This window comes from Thunnus albacares, chromosome 13 (genome assembly GCF_914725855.1).
Source record: "Thunnus albacares chromosome 13, fThuAlb1.1, whole genome shotgun sequence".
Classification (NCBI taxonomy): Eukaryota; Metazoa; Chordata; class Actinopteri; order Scombriformes; family Scombridae; genus Thunnus; species Thunnus albacares.
Window position 1 is genome coordinate 31,798,984 of NC_058118.1, and position 21,054 is coordinate 31,820,037.

A 21,054-nucleotide genomic window follows, 5' to 3' on the forward strand; every position below is an offset into this window, starting at 1 on the left:
CCCATTCAGTCACCTTTAAACTGGTGCATGTTTTAATAACCAGTATCATGCTGGTAGTGAGGGAGACTTTGTGTCACAGGTGGTATGGTTAGTGATTAACAGCTAATAAAAGTCATTAAATAATATTCTCTGGAATCTTTCTAAACTATATCACAGACAAACTGTTGAAAACATCTTTTCATTGATGATATTCAGTATTTTAACCAAGCTAAGAGCTGCAGCAATAGAAACTACAGTTTATGTTGCTGCCAAACCTTCATTCAGTATCTTTATACTATATCAATATAAAATCAATGTCACATTATATAAACTACAGTGTATTGTAGTTTAAACTACAATGTGATGCCTCATCACAGGAAGATCTTTGTTCTGCTGTACAGAACTGCATTTAGTGTTGAGTCAGACAGATTGTTCTCTCTTATTCTGCCTGTTTTAATCTTTACTGTACATGATGATGATGATGATGATGATGCTCCATTAATTCAACCATAAATGATGGAAACGTCTGTACTTTGATCCTTATAATCTAACACTGATTGACAGACAACATTCCCACAAGATCAAATAGAATATAACACAGCTGTAGCAACTATAACAGAACCATAAATAAAGATGAATGTAAATAAAAATATGATGCATTGATGCTCTGAAATACAAACATTCATGTGATCTTGTGGCTCCTTCTAATCTCCTCGGGGATAAAAGAGAGAGAACACGTTTAGTGTCTGACAAACTTCACAAGTTTTGTCTCCACTGATATTTGTGAAAATTGTTGCATCAGTATCTTTATGTATATTCACTAAATCATCAGTTGAAATACATGTCAGGCCTCTGAGTGTGATATGCTGCTTAACTGTTATTAATCAATAAAGTGTCATTCAGTACAATCTCTAATTAAAACAGTACAAATGACTCCATAGAAAACCAGAGTCCTCAGACTGATGATGAAGGACTGATGAAGGAGAATCAGCAGCAGTTTCTCTCTCTGTGTTTCCTCTGCAGGTGAAGCTACAAAGACTCTGTGACTGGATGTGGATCTGAATTCACCTGGTGAGTATTTTTATTTCTTCTGCCACACAGCTGACTCCACCAGCAGCTCATCTCCATTAAATGTGCTCTATAGTGGTAAATGAAAAGCCAACAGAGAACTGGAAGCTTCTGAAAGTAAAACATGAAACATTAAACCTCAGTGGAAATGAAGAATAATGTCTTACTTTGATGCCATCTGGTGGTTGAATCAAGAATGACGCCGTTGTAACTGCAGTGCTGGTGTGATGTGCAGCTTGTTGTAATGAATGAGCTTGTTGTTGTGTTTGTGTGAAGGTGTTTCTCTGCTATGGATCAGTGTGAGGACAGAGAGGAGGGAGTCCCTCCCTCTAAAAGCTCTCTGTGTGGGGAACATGACAGCCAGACCAAAGCTCAGAGGTGAGATGAGGATCTCTAACTGTCCATCACTGTTCTCCACTCACATCACTCCACCATCATTATTCACACTCAAAGCTCTGTGTGTGTTGTGTTGAAGAACAAAGAAGCAGCACAGACCAGACTCTGCTGGACCTGGACCTGGACCTGGACCTAGACCTGGACCTGGACCCAGCTGTGTGTCCATGAAGAGTGACCGGTCCATGGGGGAACCTTTATATTTTAAACCTGGACAACCTGCTGATGGAAGGTCAGAATGTAAAGCTGCAAAGACTGAACAGATTTTTCATTTCTATCCAACATGCACATTTATCAGAGCTGTTGTTGTTTCAGGATCCAGCAGCAGAGACCAGACTCTCCTGGACCTGAACCCAGCTGTCTGTCCTTTAAGAGCGACCAGTCGAAGGAGGATTTCATTGATTTTAAAGGAGGACGTCCATCTGCTGATCAGATGTAAGCTGTAACTGACAGTAAATGTCGGGTTATGCTAGAAAAGAACTGGTTTGTACGACGTGTTGTCCGACCACGTCAGTGAAAAGCCGGCCGTCATAGAGAGGGAGGAGACGTGATAATCATTTAAATATGGAGATAACAGATCACATGTTCAGACAGTCTCTCCTGGAAGACATTCATGGTGTTGCACTCAGTTGTTCATATGAAAAGTGACATGATATGATTTATTTATACATTACAGACATAAAAAACATGTTAAAGTGAAAACACTTATTTCCAACATGGACTCAAGATGTTAAAAGACAAAACACAAGACATACAACATAAAACTGAATCACCACAAATTAAATAAAATAATAAACGCCCACATCAAAACACAAAGTACAACAAAGACAATTTGATGGCTGAAGTAAAACTGGAATTGCAGATTTCATTATAAACCTGTGACCATGTTCCATAAATAAGTCCGGACGTGACTTCTATAAGCTCCTCTCATTTTTAACAGCTGGACGTGTAACAGGAGGCTGTTCCACAACACGGCAGCAGCTTAAAAAAAGGAACTTCTGGCTACATTATTCACTGGACTCACTGGACTTTATATGAACACACACTGGCCCTGGTGTTATAGCCATGCTGAGTATGTTCCATTGTTATCTGTGAAGTATTGAGGAGCAAACCCATTGATAATGTTGAACATATGATGCAGCTTCTGTTGTTCTACTCTGAGCTGTACTGGCAGCAGTCCTACACTTCTGAATTCATCACCAACATGAGTTAAACAGGATACATTTAATTAATACTGAATAATATTATTTTACATCACCTGCAGTTTGTTCCTAAATTTAGATGTCAAACCACTGAACCAATCAGAACAGGCAGAATCAAACTGACGCTGTACCAATGAGGACATGAGAAGTTTCTCAACAGAAAAGTCAAAAAGAGTCTTAGTCTGTGAAACAGGAACTGAAGTTTGCTGCCACTCTTAGATAATATTTTATCAACAACAGATTCACAGGACAGTGACTGGTCCAATATTATTCCTAAATATGGGACAAAATATTATAAAATTTCAGTTCCATTACAAAAGATTTTCAGTGTATTTGTTCTTGACGTCTTTGTTCCAAACAGGATTGACTGGGTTTTACCCAAATGTATTGAAAGCTTGTTATCTATGAGCCACTCTCTCACACTTTCTGATTCATTACTAAGAGTTGTGAATTTCACTGACATCATTCCCAGATAGCAGTAATGCAGAATCATCAGCATACAGCAGCAGCTTGCATGTCACAGCAGCTGTCGTATCATTTATATACATAAGAAATAAAAGAGGCCCTAAAATAGAACCGTGCAGCACCACACATGTAATATCCTGAGGTTCTGATAGAACCACTTCAACATCACAGACTTGAGTTCTTCCTGTAATGTAAGAAATAAACCATTTTACAGCAGTATGTCCAAACACCATGCACTGTAACTTTGACAACAGTACAGAATGATTCACTGTGTCAAAAGCTTTCTGCAAGTCAGCATAATTTCCTCCATCAAGGTTTTGTCTAATAAAATCAAACAAATGAATAAGACAGGTGTCAGTAGAGTGTGCTGCTGTAAAGCCAGACTGAAGCTCATACAACATATTGTATCTGACTAAATACTCCTCAACCTGCTCAAACACAAGATGTTCAAAAACCTCAGACATGACACCTGCCGACTTTCTCACTTTCTCACCTAAATGTCATTTTCATACTGGGAGCTGCCCAGTTCAACCAGTCTGATACAAGCAGACACTGAGCAGCTCCATTGGAGCAGCTGGAGGTTGTAGCTGCCGTGCTCTAGGGCACTTCAGCAGTGTACAGTGAGGGAGGGAGAGCTGTTGTTCAGAGCTTTTGAGACTAAACCAAACTGACTGATGAAGCAAAACACTGAGCTGAAAGCTACAAACAGACTGAGCTGTTGATTCTCAGTGGGATCAGCAGGACTAGTAAAGCTTTACCACTACAAGGAGTCATCTGATTCTCTGTTCACATCCAAATATCACTTGATGGACCTTTAGCTTGTGTTTGTCTCTGTGTGGACAGACATAATGTGAGCTCATTCTTCATGATTCCTCCACAGAGTGGACCAGGAGAGCTCAGAGGTTCCCAGTGGTCAGTCTGCCCAGCAGCATCAAACACACCTGGACTCCATATTTATGGTCTGTACATGTACAACAAATACTTTTACATCTATTCTGTTCACAGTCATCTCCATGCTGCACTTTGTAGACCAGTGGATTGTCGGTCTGTCCAACATGGATCTGATGTTTGCTTCATAATTTCAGTTTGATTGTGTCATTCATATAGTATTCTGTTCCAGCTGCTGGAGGAGAACATCTTCACTTTTGTGAAGACCGAGCTGAAGAAGATGCAGAAGGTTCTGAGTCCAGATTACCCAGAATGCTTAGAGAGTCAGAGGGAGGATGAGGAGATGTTGGAAGGTGAGGAGGAAGAGCAGAGGAGGAGCAGCAGAGACGCATTTCTGAAGATCACACTGCACTTCCTGAGGAGAATGAAGCAGGAGGAGCTGGCTGACCGTCTGCAGAGCAGTAAGAGGATTTCTATAAAGATTTAACATGATGGATAAATGAGACATTTACTGATGTCTCAACAGATGGAGGAAAATGTTTAATATACTCATTCTTTGATGGGAATGAAATGTTTAAATCTTTGCTTCATACTTCATTCATTGATCCTATTTCCTGTGTGTTCATTCAGAAACTCCTGCTCCAGTTGGTCAACGTGAATTAAAGTCTAACCTGCAGAAGAAGTTCCAGTGTGTGTTTGAGGGGATTGCTAAAGCAGGAAACCCAACCCTTCTGAATCAGATCTACACAGAGCTCTACATCACAGAGGGAAGGACTGCAGAGATCAATGATGAACATGAGGTCAGACAGATTGAAATGGCATCCAGGAAACCAGACAGACCAGAAACAACCATCAGACAAGAAGACATCTTTAAAGCCTCACCTGGAAGAGATGAACCAATCAGAACAGTGATGACGAAGGGAGTGGCTGGCATTGGGAAAACAGTCTTAACACAGAAGTTCACTCTGGACTGGGCTGAAGACAAAACCAACAAGGACATACAGTTCACATTTCCGATCACGTTCAGAGAGCTAAATGTGCTGAAAGAGAAAAAGTACAGCTTGGTGGAACTTGTTCATCACTTCTTTACTGAAACCAAAGAAGCAGGAATCTGCAGGTTTGAAGAGTTCCAGGTTGTGTTCATCTTTGACGGTCTGGATGAGTGTCGACTTCCTCTGGACTTCCACAACACTAAGGTCCTGACTGATGTTACAAAGTCCACCTCAGTGGATGTGCTGCTGACAAACCTCATCAGGGGGAAACTGCTTCCCTCTGCTCGCCTTTGGATAACCACACGACCTGCAGCAGCCAATCAGATCCCTCCTTGGTGTGTTGACATGGTGACAGAGGTCAGAGGGTTCACTGATCCACAGAAGGAGGAGTACTTCAGGAAGAGATTCAGAGACAAGAAGCAGGCCAGCACCATCATCTCCCACATCAAAACATCACGAAGCCTCCACATCATGTGTCACATCCCAGTCTTCTGCTGGATCACTGCTACAGTTCTGGAGGATCTGTTGAAAAGCAGAGAGGGAGGAAAGCTGCCCAAGACCCTGACTGAGATGTACATCCACTTCCTGGTGGTTCAGTCCAAGCTGAAGAATGTCAAGTATGATGGAGGAGCTGAGACAGATCCACACTGGAGTCCAGACAGCAGGAAGATGATTGAGTCTCTGGGAAAACTGGCTTTTGAGCAGCTGCAGAAAGGCAACCTGATCTTTTATGAATCAGACCTGAGAGAGTGTGGCATCGATATCACAGCAGCGTCAGTGTACTCAGGAGTGTTCACACAGGTCTTTAAAGAGGAGAGAGGGCTGTACCAGGACAAGGTGTTCTGCTTCGTCCATCTGAGCGTTCAGGAGTTTCTGGCTGCTCTTCATGTCCATCTGACATTCACCATCTCTGGACTCAATCTGCTGGCAGAACAACAAACAACATCCCAGAAGTCTGAAACTAAACAAAAATATACAGAGCCACATTTCTACCAGAGTGCTGTGGACGAGACCTTAAAGAGTCCAAATGGGCACCTGGACTTGTTCCTCCGCTTTCTCCTGGGTCTTTCACTGCAGACCAATCAGACTCTCCTACGAGGTCTGCTGACACAGACAGGAAGTAGCTCACTGACCAATAAGGAAACAGTCAAGTACATCAAGAAGAAGATCAGTGAGGATCTCTCTGCAGAGAGAAGCATCAATCTATTCCACTGTCTGAATGAACTTAATGATCATTCCTTGGTGGAGGAGATCCAACAGTACCTGAGATCAGGAAGTCTCTCCACAGATGAACTGTCTCCTGCTCAGTGGTCAGCTCTGGTCTTCATCTTACTGTCATCAGAAAAAGATCTGGACGTGTTTGACCTGAAGAAATACTCTGCTTCAGAGGAGGCTCTTCTGAGGCTGCTGCCAGTGGTCAAAGCCTCCAACAAAGCACTGTAAGTGCACAGATAGTTATTTATTGATTTATTGAAAAGATATAAAAAAGATATTATAAAGATATATATTCAAGATGGGAGAAAAATACGTTTTTAAGTATGTTTCCACATTTGTTCTCCAGACTAAGTGGTTGTAACCTCTCAGAGAGAAGCTGTGCAGCTCTGTCCTCAGTTCTCAGCTCCCAGTCCTCCAGTCTGAAAGGGCTAGACATGAGTAACAACAACCTGCAGAGTTCAGGAGTGAAGCAGCTGTCTGCTGGACTGGAGAGTCCACATTGTGCACTGGAAACTCTCAGGTCAGGATTCATCAACCTGCACAACTGATCACCATACCTTCCAGTCCTGCAGTGATCTTAGATCATGTGACATGTATGTTGTTTTGTGTGTCTGCAGGCTGTCAGGATGTCTGATCACAGAGGAAGGCTGTGCTTCTCTGGCCTTAGCCCTGAGCTCCAACCCCTCCCATCTGAAAGAGCTAGACCTGACTAACAACAACCTGCAGAGTTCAGGAGTGAAGCAGCTGTCTGCTGGACTGGAGAGTCCACACTGTGCACTGGAAACTCTCAGGTCAGAATTCATCAACCTGCACAGCTGATCACCATTTAAACTATGATTTATATGAGTTGATAGACACCTGGATATTTTCTCTAATCAAATTATTTTCAGACCAGTTGTGTGTTTAGACCCTGTGAATAACTTTCTACTAATATATTTCCATTTGTTTTGTTCTGTCTCCGCTGTTGGAACCTGAAATACCAGAGAGGAGTTTTAGATTCAAAAACTGAATGAAGAACTGTGTAATTGGCCCAAAGTAACACAAATACAGACAGTTATTCAGTGACCAGTGTTTTGGTAACAGTTATAGTTTCTTTTCATTTCAGAGCAGTATCTGTGCTGGGATGATAGTGATTTTTAGTCACAATGGTGATATGACAGTGCACACCAGCTGTTATGTGGTTAACTACCATTTGATTCTTCTTTTGTTTCATACAACCTTTAAACTCTGGATGATTCCTGAAACTGTGTGAAGTATAGTCAGTGAGTATGAGTGAAGGAGTCAGAAATGTTTTCTTACTGTTCCACAACCTTCAGTCCTTATATGCCACATTAGTTGGGATTCCTGTTCTGTATTCAACTGTGAGCATCTGAGATGGAGTCATTTACCTCTGTGACATGTTGGAGGTTTGAAGTTTTTACAAACTGTAGTCAGATCTGTCACCTGCAGCTCTTCATCTTATCTGCTCACTGGCTGCTTCTTCTTTTAGTATTCTTTATTTAGACCTATTTTTAGCAGTGAAGAGTTAGCAGACGCTAACATCATGTTGACTAAGGTTACAAAAAGCTGGAACTGCCTCACAATACAAACCTTACTGTGGTTGGCCATTTGAATTTAGAAGTAGTGAATGGAAGTATTAAGTTTAACTCTAATGATTACAGAAACATATTGGTGATGAAAGTAATAAACACACTACCTTCCAGTCCTGCAGTGATCTTAGATCATGTGACATGTATGTTGTTTTGTGTGTCTGCAGGCTGTCAGGATGTCTGATCACAGAGGAAGGCTGTGCTTCTCTGACCTCAGCTCTGAGCTCCAACCCCTCCCATTTGAGAGAGCTTGACATGAGCTACAATCATCCAGGAGACTCAGGAGAGAAGCTGCTGTCTGCTGGACTGGAGGATCCACACTGGAGACTGGGCACTCTCAGGTATGGATAGACAGGTGGACTCTCTCAGGTATGGACCAACTCAGTCTCACAGCAATTTGTGAAATAGTCATGTAATTTAATCTATCTATTTGTGTACATTGACACGATTTTTCCATTTATTTCGTGACAGTCAGCACAACTTTCAAACTAATGTATTTCAATTGGAAGCAGGTTTTGTTCCTGCAGCAGGTTTTTTTTCTGTCAGTTGGGACTCGGGAGCTCAGAGGCTGTATTGTTTGTTCTCGTATGCTATTCATTTTTAAACTATAACTGCTACATCACTCAACATTTAATCACAAAATTTTATCCTTGTTTTTATTTTTTTACTCTTATATTACCAGTCTGGTGGGACCGGGGTATTTTCCTCACTGTCGATTTTAATATCTTTAACATTTCTCAACACTAAACAAGAAGGTGTCCTTGATAACTCAACAATATGAAAGGTTATGACCTTTTATAATTATTTCAGCTTTGATTGTGAGAAATCAAGTTTTCTTGTCAGTTTTGGACGATAGTGGAAGCAGCTACGTTAGCCTACCCATGATCCTCAGCGACCGTTACTATGGTGAAGACGCCAGCTAAAGCCATGACATAAATTATATTCAGTATAACATTATACAGTACTGAAGATTGGTGGTTACAATCAGGAACAACATACTGTACTGTACATTGAAATGTAAAGAATATGTTTGAATTTGAAGCTTTGTGATTGGCTGATTTCATGAGGCAATGCAGTTTGGGACTGTTGTTGACTAAAGCTTTGTCATGTAGCTACACAGTCCTCTAGAGTTTTTATTTCAACGCAGTTGTTATTTGTTTGTACCGATGAACTGATCAGCCAGGAGAGTTTCAGGCCCATTAACTGTTTAAATGTTGAATGTTGAAATGTTCAAACAGGACGTCATGAAACAGTTCATCTAGGAAAACAAATGAGATTACTTTTTCTACTTTTTCTACTTTTACTGTTTTTGTGTGACGATTGTTATCACAGCTCTTTGTTGATAAAAAAAAAAGCTTTTTTAAGAAAAGAATGAGATTACTTCCCAGTGGCCCAGAGTAACTCCTCCAACTTTGCATATTGAATTTATTTGTAGGCCTACTTTTCAAGTTATTATTATTATTATTATTATTATTATTATTATTATTATTATTGTTATTATTTGTGAGCCAATGGGCTATCTATAGGAAGGTGTGAATTTTGTGATGATTAATATATATATATTCTTGATCAAAAAATTCATACACATAGACAAACACACATACACACACACACAGATATGTACACTATGTTGCCAAAAGTATTGGCTCACCTGCCTGGACTCGCATATGAACTTAAGTGACATCCCATTCTTAATCCATAGGGTTTAATACGACGTTGGTCCACCCTTTGCTGCTATAACAGCTTCAACTCTTCTGGGAAGGCTTTCCACAAGGTTTAGGAGTGTGTTTATGGGAATTTTTGATCATTCTTCCAGAAGCGCATTTGTGAGGTCACACACTGATGTTGGACGAGACGGCCTGGCTCTCAGTCTCCGCTCTAATTCATCCCAAAGGTGTTCTATCGGGTTGAGGTCAGGACTCTGTGCAGGCCAGTCAAGTTCATCCACACCAAACTCACAGTCATGTTGGAACAGGAAGGGGCCATCCTCAAACTGTTCCACAAAGTTGGGAGCATGGAATTGTCCAAAATCTCTTGGTATGCTGATATCCTCCTCTGATAATATATATATATATATATATATATTATATTATCAGAGGAAGCTGGTCCATAGAGGCAGAGGAGGTTGCTCATCTTCTGTTTTTGGGAGGCAACAGGGAGATCAAAATATAAAAAGAATACTTGCTTGAAATAAACCATTACCAAATTTCATTATCATTTAAAAAATATTTATTCTCTCTTCGTTGGAAAAAATCCATGATTGAAATTCTGATTAAAATGCTTCAACAGTGACACCTGCAGGGCAGGAGGAGAAAGAGCAGTGTGTGTGAGGTGGTGGTGGGGAGCAGTGGGAGGGGAGTGGGGGGCAGAGGAGGATGGGCTCCTGCTGTCCTCCTCAGGGTGGATCTCTTACATCAATTTGAAGTACTTCATTTTTTTTCATGCTAATCTATGATTGGCCAAGACACATAAAATGACGCTCCAAGGGAGGACGTCCTCCTTAACCAATCAACAACCAGAATACAATATTGACATCACTTTGGTCCAATGATAGTTTCCAGATTTCATCTTCAGTTCTCTACAACTGTAACGTACATGAGTGTGACGAACTGATAAGAGAAGAAGAGCAGTAAGATATAGATAAATTGATAGAGTAGCATATTAGAAAATAAATTATAACTTGCAAATTACAAACTATATTTTTAAACACATCAGTAAAACATTACATCTCATTTAGGCCCTTTCAACAACCAAATTACCCTCAGCGGGACTACGGTGACGTGCTGCTGCTCTGAAGTGAACTCCTCCCAACAACAATAGAAAGTTAACAACATCATTTAAATGAAACAACCAGGAGAGTTAGCTTGTTTGTCATTGTTGCTAATGATATCAGACTGGTTAACCAGCAGCCACAAAGTTCTGTTAACTAACAAACAAGATGACCAATAGCCACAAATGGATGTTATGACATGAATACTTCATCTCCATGATAGAAAGAAGAAGACATCAGATAACGTGCGTCAGATACAGCTTCTCTCTCTCTGTCTCTTTGGTTGCTAATTTCATCTCTGATGGTTAAATGTCTCTGTGTGGCTGTTGTGTGAATTTATCTCCTTAACCAGAATGCAGCAGAGATCATATAATGTGTTGTAGGTAGTTTGCTTGTTGAAGTTACAGTGAGCTGTCTGGACTCACTCATTCATGTGGAATTGATCCAGTTTTTAATTGAGTGGTTGTTCAGTCACCTGTTGATGTTGTGTGATTAGTGAATGAGTGTGCAGGAGGTCTGGCTGCTTGTTGTGACAGTTTCTTCAGCTGGTTTTTAAGCTGAGTCGTATATTGAGTAATAAGTTTAAAGTAACTAGAATAACAAGTGTTAACATGTCAGCTTTGTAGACTATATTTTATATGTGATGCATATACATCAGAGTGTGTAAGTCATGTTTTTGATACATGCATTAATACTTTCTGATGTGAACCTACACTTTTAGATCTGTGAGTGTTTTTAGTGTTCAGTCTTTCTAGTATTCAGCACCGATCTGTTCCTGTATCACATTATAAGCTTTGTGGTACTTTATATATTTCTGTATACTAAGAAAATACACAGGAAACACGTGTAAATCATGTGATATGTTGTCTGTTTCTGATGAGAACATAAATCTGTTGTCACAATAGAACAATACTATAGATTTGAATTTAACTTTGTTGGTAAAATGACACATTGTGAACCACTGCACGGCTAAAATGAGCTCTTCTTTGTTTAGAAACAATATGTATATGCTAAATGTCTTTAAAGAAGCAGCCTTTTCACCACTCAGGGCTTTTTGTTTTTGAAAGCAAATTGTTTTATTGGCATATAAAACTGTCCCCCACCCCTCTGATTTCATCAGCTGGGGAACAATGATATAGTTTGATGTGGTTTGTTGTGAGATTCCATGTTGGTTTTTCTCCTGTCTTCCCCAATATTTTGAGTCACCAGCCGCCACTGATATAACTATATATATATTATATATGTTCAGACGCGGCACTAGAGTAAATCAATAGGACAGGCATTTGATTTTCATGAGGGGGCACAATGCATTGTATATTTGTTTAACCTGTTATCAAACAAGTTGAACACAGCTTTGGACGGAGGATACACAGACCCCCGGTCCTTGTGAAAGAAAACTGAATAGTAGGTTATCATTTTATAAATCTTTTGTTTATATGTTGCAAATGTTGTTAAACTAAGGGGTCAGTGGTTGTTGTCAACTGAATGTGATGTAATGTCATTGTCATTTTGGTATACATGCTGGTGAAGAAATCCTGCTCCTAGTCTAGTTGAACTCTTGAACTTGTTTCTATCTGAGGGCTGCTTGCTGACCTCTGGGGTTAGCTAGAGATATCTTTGTCTTAAGCCTGCTGTTTTAGAGACTGTGTGGATCATGAGGTATCTAGACAAGCTAAAGTTGAAGGATGTCCATGTTTGAAGTTATTGATTGACCATGAGGTCTCTGTTAGATCGTATGACCATACTTGTTTGTAAGAAGGTGTAACAGTTTGTGGAAGTGTCTATTAGGGACCAGACTGTTTTAGCTTTCATTCTGGAGAGGTATAAAGCTGTCTGGTTTGGGTTAACAATCTTTAGGGAAAGGGCCGGCTGAACAACATGCTTTCTCTCCAAAAATACAAGATGATTATATTTTTGTTTGTGTTTGGACATTTGTATAATTGTTACTGATGGTGTGATGGATTGTACAGCGTCTACAACTGCGTCAACAAGTAATAATGTTTAATGCTTTCTTTATGTCTCTGTGTGGTTCTTGAGCAACGATAAAACATTTCCACAACATCCTCCCGCCAGTTAAAAAGGAACAAATTTAGTCTTTGCAAACAGAAATGATGTCTGTGTTAATTTGCATATAGAGCGAGGAAGTGAGATCTGAATAACGAGTAGTCACTGAGGATGCATGTTAATACCAGGTGTAAACAGACGTACTTAGAGCTGTCCACTTGTGATCGGATCACCTGAGACGGATGTTAATACCAGGTGTAAACAGACGTACTTAGAGCTGTCCACTTGTGATTGGATCACCTGAGATGGATGTTAATACCAGGTGTAAACAGACGTACTTGGAGCTGTCCACTTGTGATCGGATCACCTGACACAGATGTTAATACCAGGTGTAAACAGGGACTAAGATGCAAGGAAAAGAAGCAAGTGAGGGAAACGTGGATGCAATTTAAGAGACTTGAGATGCAACCAAGGAAACAAAGCGAGGAGAGAGGAAACAAGAACATTTGTTTTTAGAGACATGAGACGTCCTTTCCTCCCAAGTGTCACATGAAGCGACGTCCGTTCCTGATGACGGCGGCAGCTGATCACAGCTGATCAGCTGTCAGTCAGTTTTAACAGCTGTAGAAACTTCTGATTAATACTAATAAATGTTCACAGTTATCACTGCAGCAGCTGTTTCCTCTCTGCAGCTGTTACCTGTTTAACAAACATAAATAACAACCTGCATTCTGCATTTATACTGTGTCCTGCTCAGAGGCACAGGAACCATTTCTACTCACAGAATGCGTTTATATTATTTATTGATTATTTGCATCTGTATTGTTTGATATTCTGATAGTAAATTCATTATTTAATAACCCAGAATATGATCAGAGTGTCTTTTGAACACTGGAAAATATGTATTTGGCTAAATGTTTCAGGGAAAATGGAAATGATGTAACTCATATCAAACCCGACGCTCAGGAATTTTCAGCCTCACATGTGACTGAATGTAAATGAGGATAAATGATGTAAAATATAAATGTGTTGAACTGTTATTATGGATCAAATTAAAGTCAGGGAGAGTCTGTCTGTCAGCAAGAAACAGTTTAATGGAGGAAATAACATCATGAAAAGACAAATCTTTCTAATAAGAGACTTGAGATGTATGTGGGTGCTTTTCATTAAGCTAACTCTATGCTTCCTCGCGTCCTCTCTCCTCCGTGACCCGGAAATCGATCTCTCTCCGCCATCATGGAGGATCTTCCGATCCCTTAAATGCACCTGGAGGAGACGAGGAGCGAGGAGAGAGGAGGCTCCTGGAGGAGCTTAGAGCCAGGAAACACAGGTGTATCCTAGTGGAAGTGTTTTAACGGACGGCAACACCCCTTTGATCCAAAGTGTGTATTGATTGGTCAGCTGATCTGACGGGACAGTAAACAGTCGGCTGTTGTTGTAATACAGCAGATCAGGAAACTACCTGTGGAGAAGGAATGAAAGCACAACAGCAGCTGATCATAGCCTATTTATTTATAAAATAAAGATGACTGAATCATGAATCAATCATTAAAACTTTCTACTATTTCTCTTCATGAGGCAAAAGGCTTCTCCTTTCTTCTTCTGTGTTTCAGAGCGTCTCAGCTCCTTCAGGAAAACATGACGTCACACAGCTGCGTCTCCTATAAAACCATCCTGAGCCTGAAAAGCACGTCAGACTTTCACAAACTAAATAAGCAACATTTTATTTAAACATTTTCTGCAGGCTGCAGCTGTTTCTATTGTTCCTTTATGTGGGTTCTGTTCTTTCAGTAATTAACAGGTTTAAATTGTCTGTTTGTGTCTCATTCTGTGACAGACAGACGCTGCTATAGATCTATAATCAAATGATTAAACACTGGAGCAGTTATCAGCTGTTTTCCTTCCAGCTATCAATATGTAGAAATGATTAAGTAACAGTGTAAAGTCTTCATTCATTGTACATGAATTTTAAATGAAAACTTTAGAGTTTAAACTGTTACTTAGTCATTTCTATTGCTGACTTATTCATATTTGACATTTAGGGTGAAGTGCGTCATGACAACTTGTCTCCTCAAAATGATGCTGGAGTGAGCGACGACGTCCCGTTTGATAAATTAAATTCCTCCGTCCTCACGTCTCTCTCTCATCCTCGCTGGGAGAAGAGACGCGAGTGAGAGAAACCAGGAGACACGTTAGCGTAATGAAAAGCATCCAAGTATCCCAGAATGCATTTCACACCAACCGGCAGCGATGGCGGAGACTTTGAGTCAGGCTAAAAGCTGTTGTAACTTGAATTGTAGGATTATTAATATGTGACTTTATTAATTTTTAATGTTTTCAGGAGAGAAAGTAACATGTAGATTCCAACATGTGGCCAGTTTATCCCAGTAACTCCAGTCTGTAAACCTGCTGGGATGTGTTGGGAGATGTTTGGACCAGCCGCTCATCTCAGCTGCTAGCAGCCCGACTCCTGAGATGATCGGCCGGTCAACATGTGGTCATCCCGGGGAGAACATGATCCATGAACTGATCTGCAGCTCTTTGCTGATTCACCGCTGGCTCTAATGTCTCCGCAGCATTTAGATATATGATATAATTCCTTCTGGAAGATAAATGTTGGTCTCACAGATGAAATCTAACAATTGTAGCTGCAACATTAGTTTGTCTGAATGTAAAGTGAAGCTTCATGTTTTTACTGGACAGAACAGCAGCGCTGCCTCTGGAGCTCCACATGTACACATATCACCACATTTACACACATATACATGGATTCAAATGAACAGATTCATTTCATTTATTTTATTAAGCTACATAACAGTTTAGATTTTTATTATAGCTACATTACAGACTGAATAACATCATTTACTGCATCTCTCTGTCAGTGAGATTTTTGTTTTGTGAGATAAAAAGTGTTAGTGGAGCTTTGAGTTGAGATTATTTTGTCACAGTACAGTCAGGTAGGTGTGTTGAAGCTGAGCTGCTGCTGTTCCAGCTGCAGAATGATCTACTGCGTCCTCTCGTCCTCACAAGTTTGTACTACTGAGTCCAACTTGCCAAGTCTGAACTAGCAAGTACACAAGTCCCAACTTGGTGTATTTGGTATTGAGAATATATCAAGTACGTCATATATAAGATATATGCACATATTTTTTCCAGCTGGCTGAGGAGACTATTATGCATGCAAGCATAGATTGTACTAAATATGATCAATAAAGACAATATATGAAGGAAGAACTCAGGAAGACTGGACTTCAGGAGCTCAGTGTTAAAACTTTAATGAACCTGCCAAGTGGGTGCAGCAGTAGTTTTCTTTGAGTTTATTAGACAGACAGGATTAATGTGTAGGATTTAATCTCTGGTCCACACCCCGGAGCAGAAGGTGGCGGTAATGCACCTAATACGCTGGTTGACAACCGCCGTTATGAACCAGAAAGAAGAAATTTTTTTTTTCCAGACAGAGTGATACCTCCTGTCAGCCGAGGGGTTTCCTATCTGTGCAGCCGAACATAGCAGCTCCTCCGCGGACTGTTTCACTCTGACGGTCCCGGTGTTTCCTCCGCAGGCTGCACTTCACTCAGCTGCCCGACAGACCCGCTGCTTCTTCCCGCTTTAACCTGAATAACAAACCGGGGCTCGGTGCTCCGGTTGGATCCACATGGAGAGCCGAGACTAACGTTAGCTGAGAGGCTAGCGGAGCGTTAGCCGCAGCATGTTAGGAAGCACAGCCAGCTAGCACAGCCAGCTAGCACAGCCAGCTAGCACAGCCAGCTAGCACAGCCAGCTAGCACAGCCAGCTAGCACAGCCAGCTAGCCTCAGAGAAACAGAGTAGTTGGCAGTTACACGTTTCTTTTGGCATTAAGTGCATTTAGAGGCTAAATGATTTAGCAGCAAGATGGACGGTGGATAAAGAGGAAGGGTGGAGCAGAGAGAGAGAGAAAGAAAGGTAAATAAACGTGCTAGCTAGCTAACGTAGCTAATGTTACTGATGCGTCATCATCGTCTCGTCAATGCTAAAGCTAATTAGCATATGTAGTCTAGTTAATGTGGTCAATATTATTATAAAATTCATGTGTTTTGGTGAAAGTTTCAGTGAGTGAGTTCATACTTTGAGCTGATAATTTAAAATGATTGAGACAACACAACGTCTTCTGTCACTATTCAGGCTGCTGTCATTTGTTGGAACTTAAAGATGTGTGTTATTTAATGTTTGTGTTGGTTAAAGGACTATTTGAACCTTTGATGGGTAACTGTTAGTGTATATCAGTAAACCGAGGAGGGTGTTGTGCTCTTGCTTGTTTCTTTTTGAAGGTGTAGAGAGCAGCGTTGGTGCCACAGTAGTAGTAGTGTCGTCTCTCTCCTTAATGATATGTACCTTTGGTTTTATTTCAGCTTCATAACACTACATTGTACTAAGCAGCTGTTGGCTCATTAGTTTGTTATTCACATGCACTAAAATTCAGCAGAATGCAGGAAATCAAGTCTTTGTAAGTAAAGTTTTCCTAGTGGGGACCCCCAGACCCCCCGCTGATAAACTGGTCTGACTGGAGCTATATTTCCCAGCCTGAATGATTTTCCCAGTCCGGCCCTGCTGTATAATGTTATACTGAATATAGTTTATGTCACAGCTTTAGCGTCTTCACCATAGTAACGGTGGCTGAGGATCATGGGTAGGCTAATGTAGCCGCTTCCGCTATCGTCCAAAACTGACAAGAAAACTTGGTCACAACCTTTCATATTGTTGAGTTATCAAGGACGCCTTCATGTTTTATGTTGAGAAATGTTAAAGATATTAAAATCAACAGTGAGGAAAATACTCATACGCAGCGCGTCCTCTCCGGTCCCACCAGACTGCTAATATTAGAATAAAAACATGAAAACAAGGATCAAATCTCTTGATTAAATGTTGAGTGATGTAGCGGTTATAGTTTAAAAATGAAGAACAAATGAGAAAAAACAATCCAGCCTCTGAGCTCCCGAGTCCCAACTGACAGAAAAAAACCTGCCGCAGGAACGAAACCTGCTTCCACCTGAAATACATTAGTTTGAAAATCCTGCTGACTGTCACCAAAAAAAAGGAAAAATGGTGTCAATGAACACGAAGAGATTAAATTTAGTGAATATTTCACTGATTACTGTGAAACTGAGACAGACAGGTGGACACTCTCAGGTGAGGACAGACAGGTGGACACTCTCAGGTGTGGACAGACAGGTGGACGCTCTCAGGTGAGGACAGACAGGTGGACTCTCTCAGGTGAGGACAGACAGGTGGACGCTCTCAGGTGAGGACAGACAGGTGGACACTCTCAGGTGAGGACAGACAGGTGGACACTCTCAGATACAGACAGACAGGTGGACACTCTCAGGTGAGGACAGACAGGTGGACACTCTCAGGTGAGGACAGACAGGTGGACGCTCTCAGGTGAACACAGACAGGTGGACGCTCTCAGGTGAGGACAGACAGGTGGACACTCTCAGATACAGACAGACAGGTGGACACTCTCAGATACAGACAGACAGGTGGACACACTCAGGTGAGGACAGACAGGTGGACACTCTCAGATACAGACAGACAGGTGGACACACTGAGGTGAAGACAGACAGGTGGACACTCTCAGGTATAGACAGACAGGTGGACACTCTCAGTTACAGACAGACAGGTGGACACTCTCAGGTGAGGACAGACAGGTGGACACTCTCAGGTGAGGACAGACAGGTGGACACTCTCAGGTATAGACAGACAGGTGGACACTCTCAGGTACAGACAGACAGGTGGACACTCTCAGGTATAGACAGACAGGTGGACACTCTCAGATACAGACAGACAGGTGGACTCTCTCAGGTGAGGACAGACAGGTGGACACTCTCAGTTACAGACAGACAGGTGGACACTCTCAGGTGAGGACAGACAGGTGGACACTCTCAGGTGAGGACAGACAGGTGGACACTCTCAGGTGAGGACAGACAGGTGGACGCTCTCAGGTGAGGACAGACAGGTGGACACTCTCAGGTGAGGACAGACAGGTGGACACTCTCAGGTGAGGACAGACAGGTGGACACTCTCAGGTGAGGACAGACAGGTGGACAGTAAATCAGCTCAAACTCTTGAGACTGCAGCTGATTGTCAGCTGTAACCATCATGCAGGAATGTTCCACCTGTGTGAGAGGAAATAACTTGTCAGTCGTCCAAAGATTGTTGAGGAAAGACAAACAGAAACAGGCGGTTTATCATTTTCATGTTAGTGTGAATCAGTTTAAACAGTCCTGTCATCTGTTCACAATACAAACTGCTGAGTCTGACAAGAAAAAGTCTCATTGTTGACATGATTTGACTTTGAGACGCCTGTTTCTGATTGGCTGAATGTAGCTGCTGTCGATAGTCGTCGTGCGACGTGATGTGATGGACGGTTGTGTTGCCTAGCAACAGCAAAGCAGCTCAGTGTGATGAGGATCAGAGCTGCTTTTTCTAGAGTGATGTCATGTCCATGTTTGCATGCTGAAAGAGAACGTGCTGCTCTGACCCCCCTCCTCCTTTCAGGCTGCAGCCTGCTGGAGTCCGATGGTTGACACCAGGTCTGAGGAAGTGTAAGTGTGTTTTTCATTTCATTCATCAAAACAAAGCTCATTCACATCCTACTGAGGATGAAGATGATGTCATCATCAAACAGATGATAGATCAATAACTGCAGCTGTATTGTGTCTCGTTCTCTCCATCAGATTTCTGTCGACTCACACTGGATCCAAACACAGTAAACAGAAAACTCAAACTGTCTGACAACAACAGGAAGGTGACATATGTGAAGGACTATCAGTCATATCCTGATCATCCACACAGATTTGATTACTGGCCTCAGCTGCTGTATAGAAATGATCTGACTGGTCGCTGTTACTGGGAGGTCGAGTGGAGAGGAAACGTTTATATATCAGTGAGTTACAGAGGAATCAACAGGAAAGGACACAGTGATGACTGTGTGTTTGGATGTAATGATCAGTCCTGGAGTCTGATCTGCTCTGCTGATCGTTACTCTGTCCGTCACAATAACAGATCAACAATCATCTCCTCCTCTTCCTCCTCCTCCTCTGTCTCTCACAGAGTAGCAGTGTATGTGGACTGTCCTGCTGGCACTCTGTCCTTCTACAGAGTCTCCTCTGACACACTGATCCACCTTCACACCTTCAATACCACATTCACTCAGCCTCTGTATGCTGGGTTTTGGGTCGGGGTTGGTTCCTCAGTGTCTCTGTGTGGTCTGTAGGAGGAAGAGTCTCCTCCTGTTAGAGAAACTTTCTCACTGCTGACCAGATAGTTCAGTCTGTACAGGATCACACACAGCTGATGGTATTTAGTACCAACATGATCTCTCACTGCTTGTAAATGTAAACATGGTTTCCACATGATTGACAGTTTGTTTGTAAAATGAATCAAATGATAAACTGAGTCCAGTTGTTGTTGTTTTCTGTTGTTAGTGTATTAGAAAGGCTTGAACTGTAATGGGATAATGGGAATGGGATCTTCACAATGTTTAGTTGTAGTTCTTCTAGTAGTTTCATAGTAACTGTGTTACCTGATTCCTTCACTTATTTAGAGATCACATGACAAATGATGGTCAGAACAACAGGCCTCCTATTGGCTGGTTAAATGAACACCTCTAATGGTGAAGGCTGAGGCTCAGCAGCTGGAGTGTGGCTGCTTTTATGCTGCGTTCATATCATATTGGAATGATGCTAATTATGAGATTCTGACTTGTAAATAGAATTCAGGTCAACATTCAAGTGGTAATTATGAAGTGGAAAAGCTGAAAGCTCTGATATTTACTGGATATGCTGGATTATTGTCAATAACAGTATTTTTGAGCCTCATTCCACCAACTTTGTAATCATGCAGCCGTCTTGATTTGTTGTGTGACATGAACGCTGGCGAGTTGTAAACATGGGAATCTTTCCCGCCTCTACCATCCATCCCATATGATGTGAACACAACATTAGAGATGAGAAGTCCAGGAGCTGTTGTGTGTTTCTGACATACAGGAAGTATTTAGTTTTTCTCTGGAGTGTTTATTTATTTCCTGTGTAGAGAATAAAGTTCATGATGATCAGTAGCTGATGTTAGTTTTCTCCATTTATTTTTGTGTGTGTGCATGTTAATTCATATCTAATTTCATATAGTAGATTGAAGGTATTTGACAGTTTCAGGACTGTTTAAAGTGTCAGTTTAATGTGATTAGCTCACATTCAGTCTGACAGCTGTTGTTCAACATCAGACACACATTATTATTCCAAGCAGAGTATTTTTATATTCTTAAAACATGTGCGGAGGATCTTTAAAGTTCAGACAGTCTGTGACGACACAACTGACGTCAGTTAAAGTCCGTTTTGATTTTTTACATCCGCTGTCAAACTTTTTTGGCTTTTTTTGGTCAGAGCGACTCAAAAACGATGAGTTCTGATGGTGTTTATTGATCAGATTGATGGATTGGATTCATGTTGTACA

General features: G+C 41.3%; 1 protein-coding gene across 1 annotated transcript; it reads left to right on the plus strand.

Annotated features, from left to right (window-relative positions):
- The first annotated feature begins 1,535 nt into the window (after positions 1-1,535).
- LOC122995117 (NLR family CARD domain-containing protein 3-like) lies at positions 1,536-19,864 on the plus strand. Its single transcript, XM_044370136.1, has 9 exons — positions 1,536-1,672; positions 1,756-1,875; positions 3,988-4,066; positions 4,228-4,456; positions 4,626-6,426; positions 6,549-6,722; positions 6,820-6,993; positions 19,102-19,148; positions 19,281-19,864. Exons 1-9 carry the CDS (start codon positions 1,608-1,610, stop codon positions 19,817-19,819), a joined length of 3,228 nt encoding a protein of 1,075 aa, XP_044226071.1. The 5' UTR covers positions 1,536-1,607; the 3' UTR covers positions 19,820-19,864.
- Positions 19,865-21,054: the final 1,190 nt, after the last annotated feature.

Excerpts from the sequence above, each read along its gene's own strand:
- LOC122995117 (XM_044370136.1), top strand. The coding sequence starts at position 1,608 with ATGAAGAGTGACCGGTCCATGGGGGAACCTTTATATTTTAAACCTGGA. Across the intron at positions 1,876-3,987 it reads CGTCCATCTGCTGATCAGAT|AGTGGACCAGGAGAGCTCAG; the intron begins GTAAGCTGTAAC and ends ATTCCTCCACAG. Across the intron at positions 6,723-6,819 it reads TGTGCACTGGAAACTCTCAG|GCTGTCAGGATGTCTGATCA; the intron begins GTCAGGATTCAT and ends GTGTGTCTGCAG.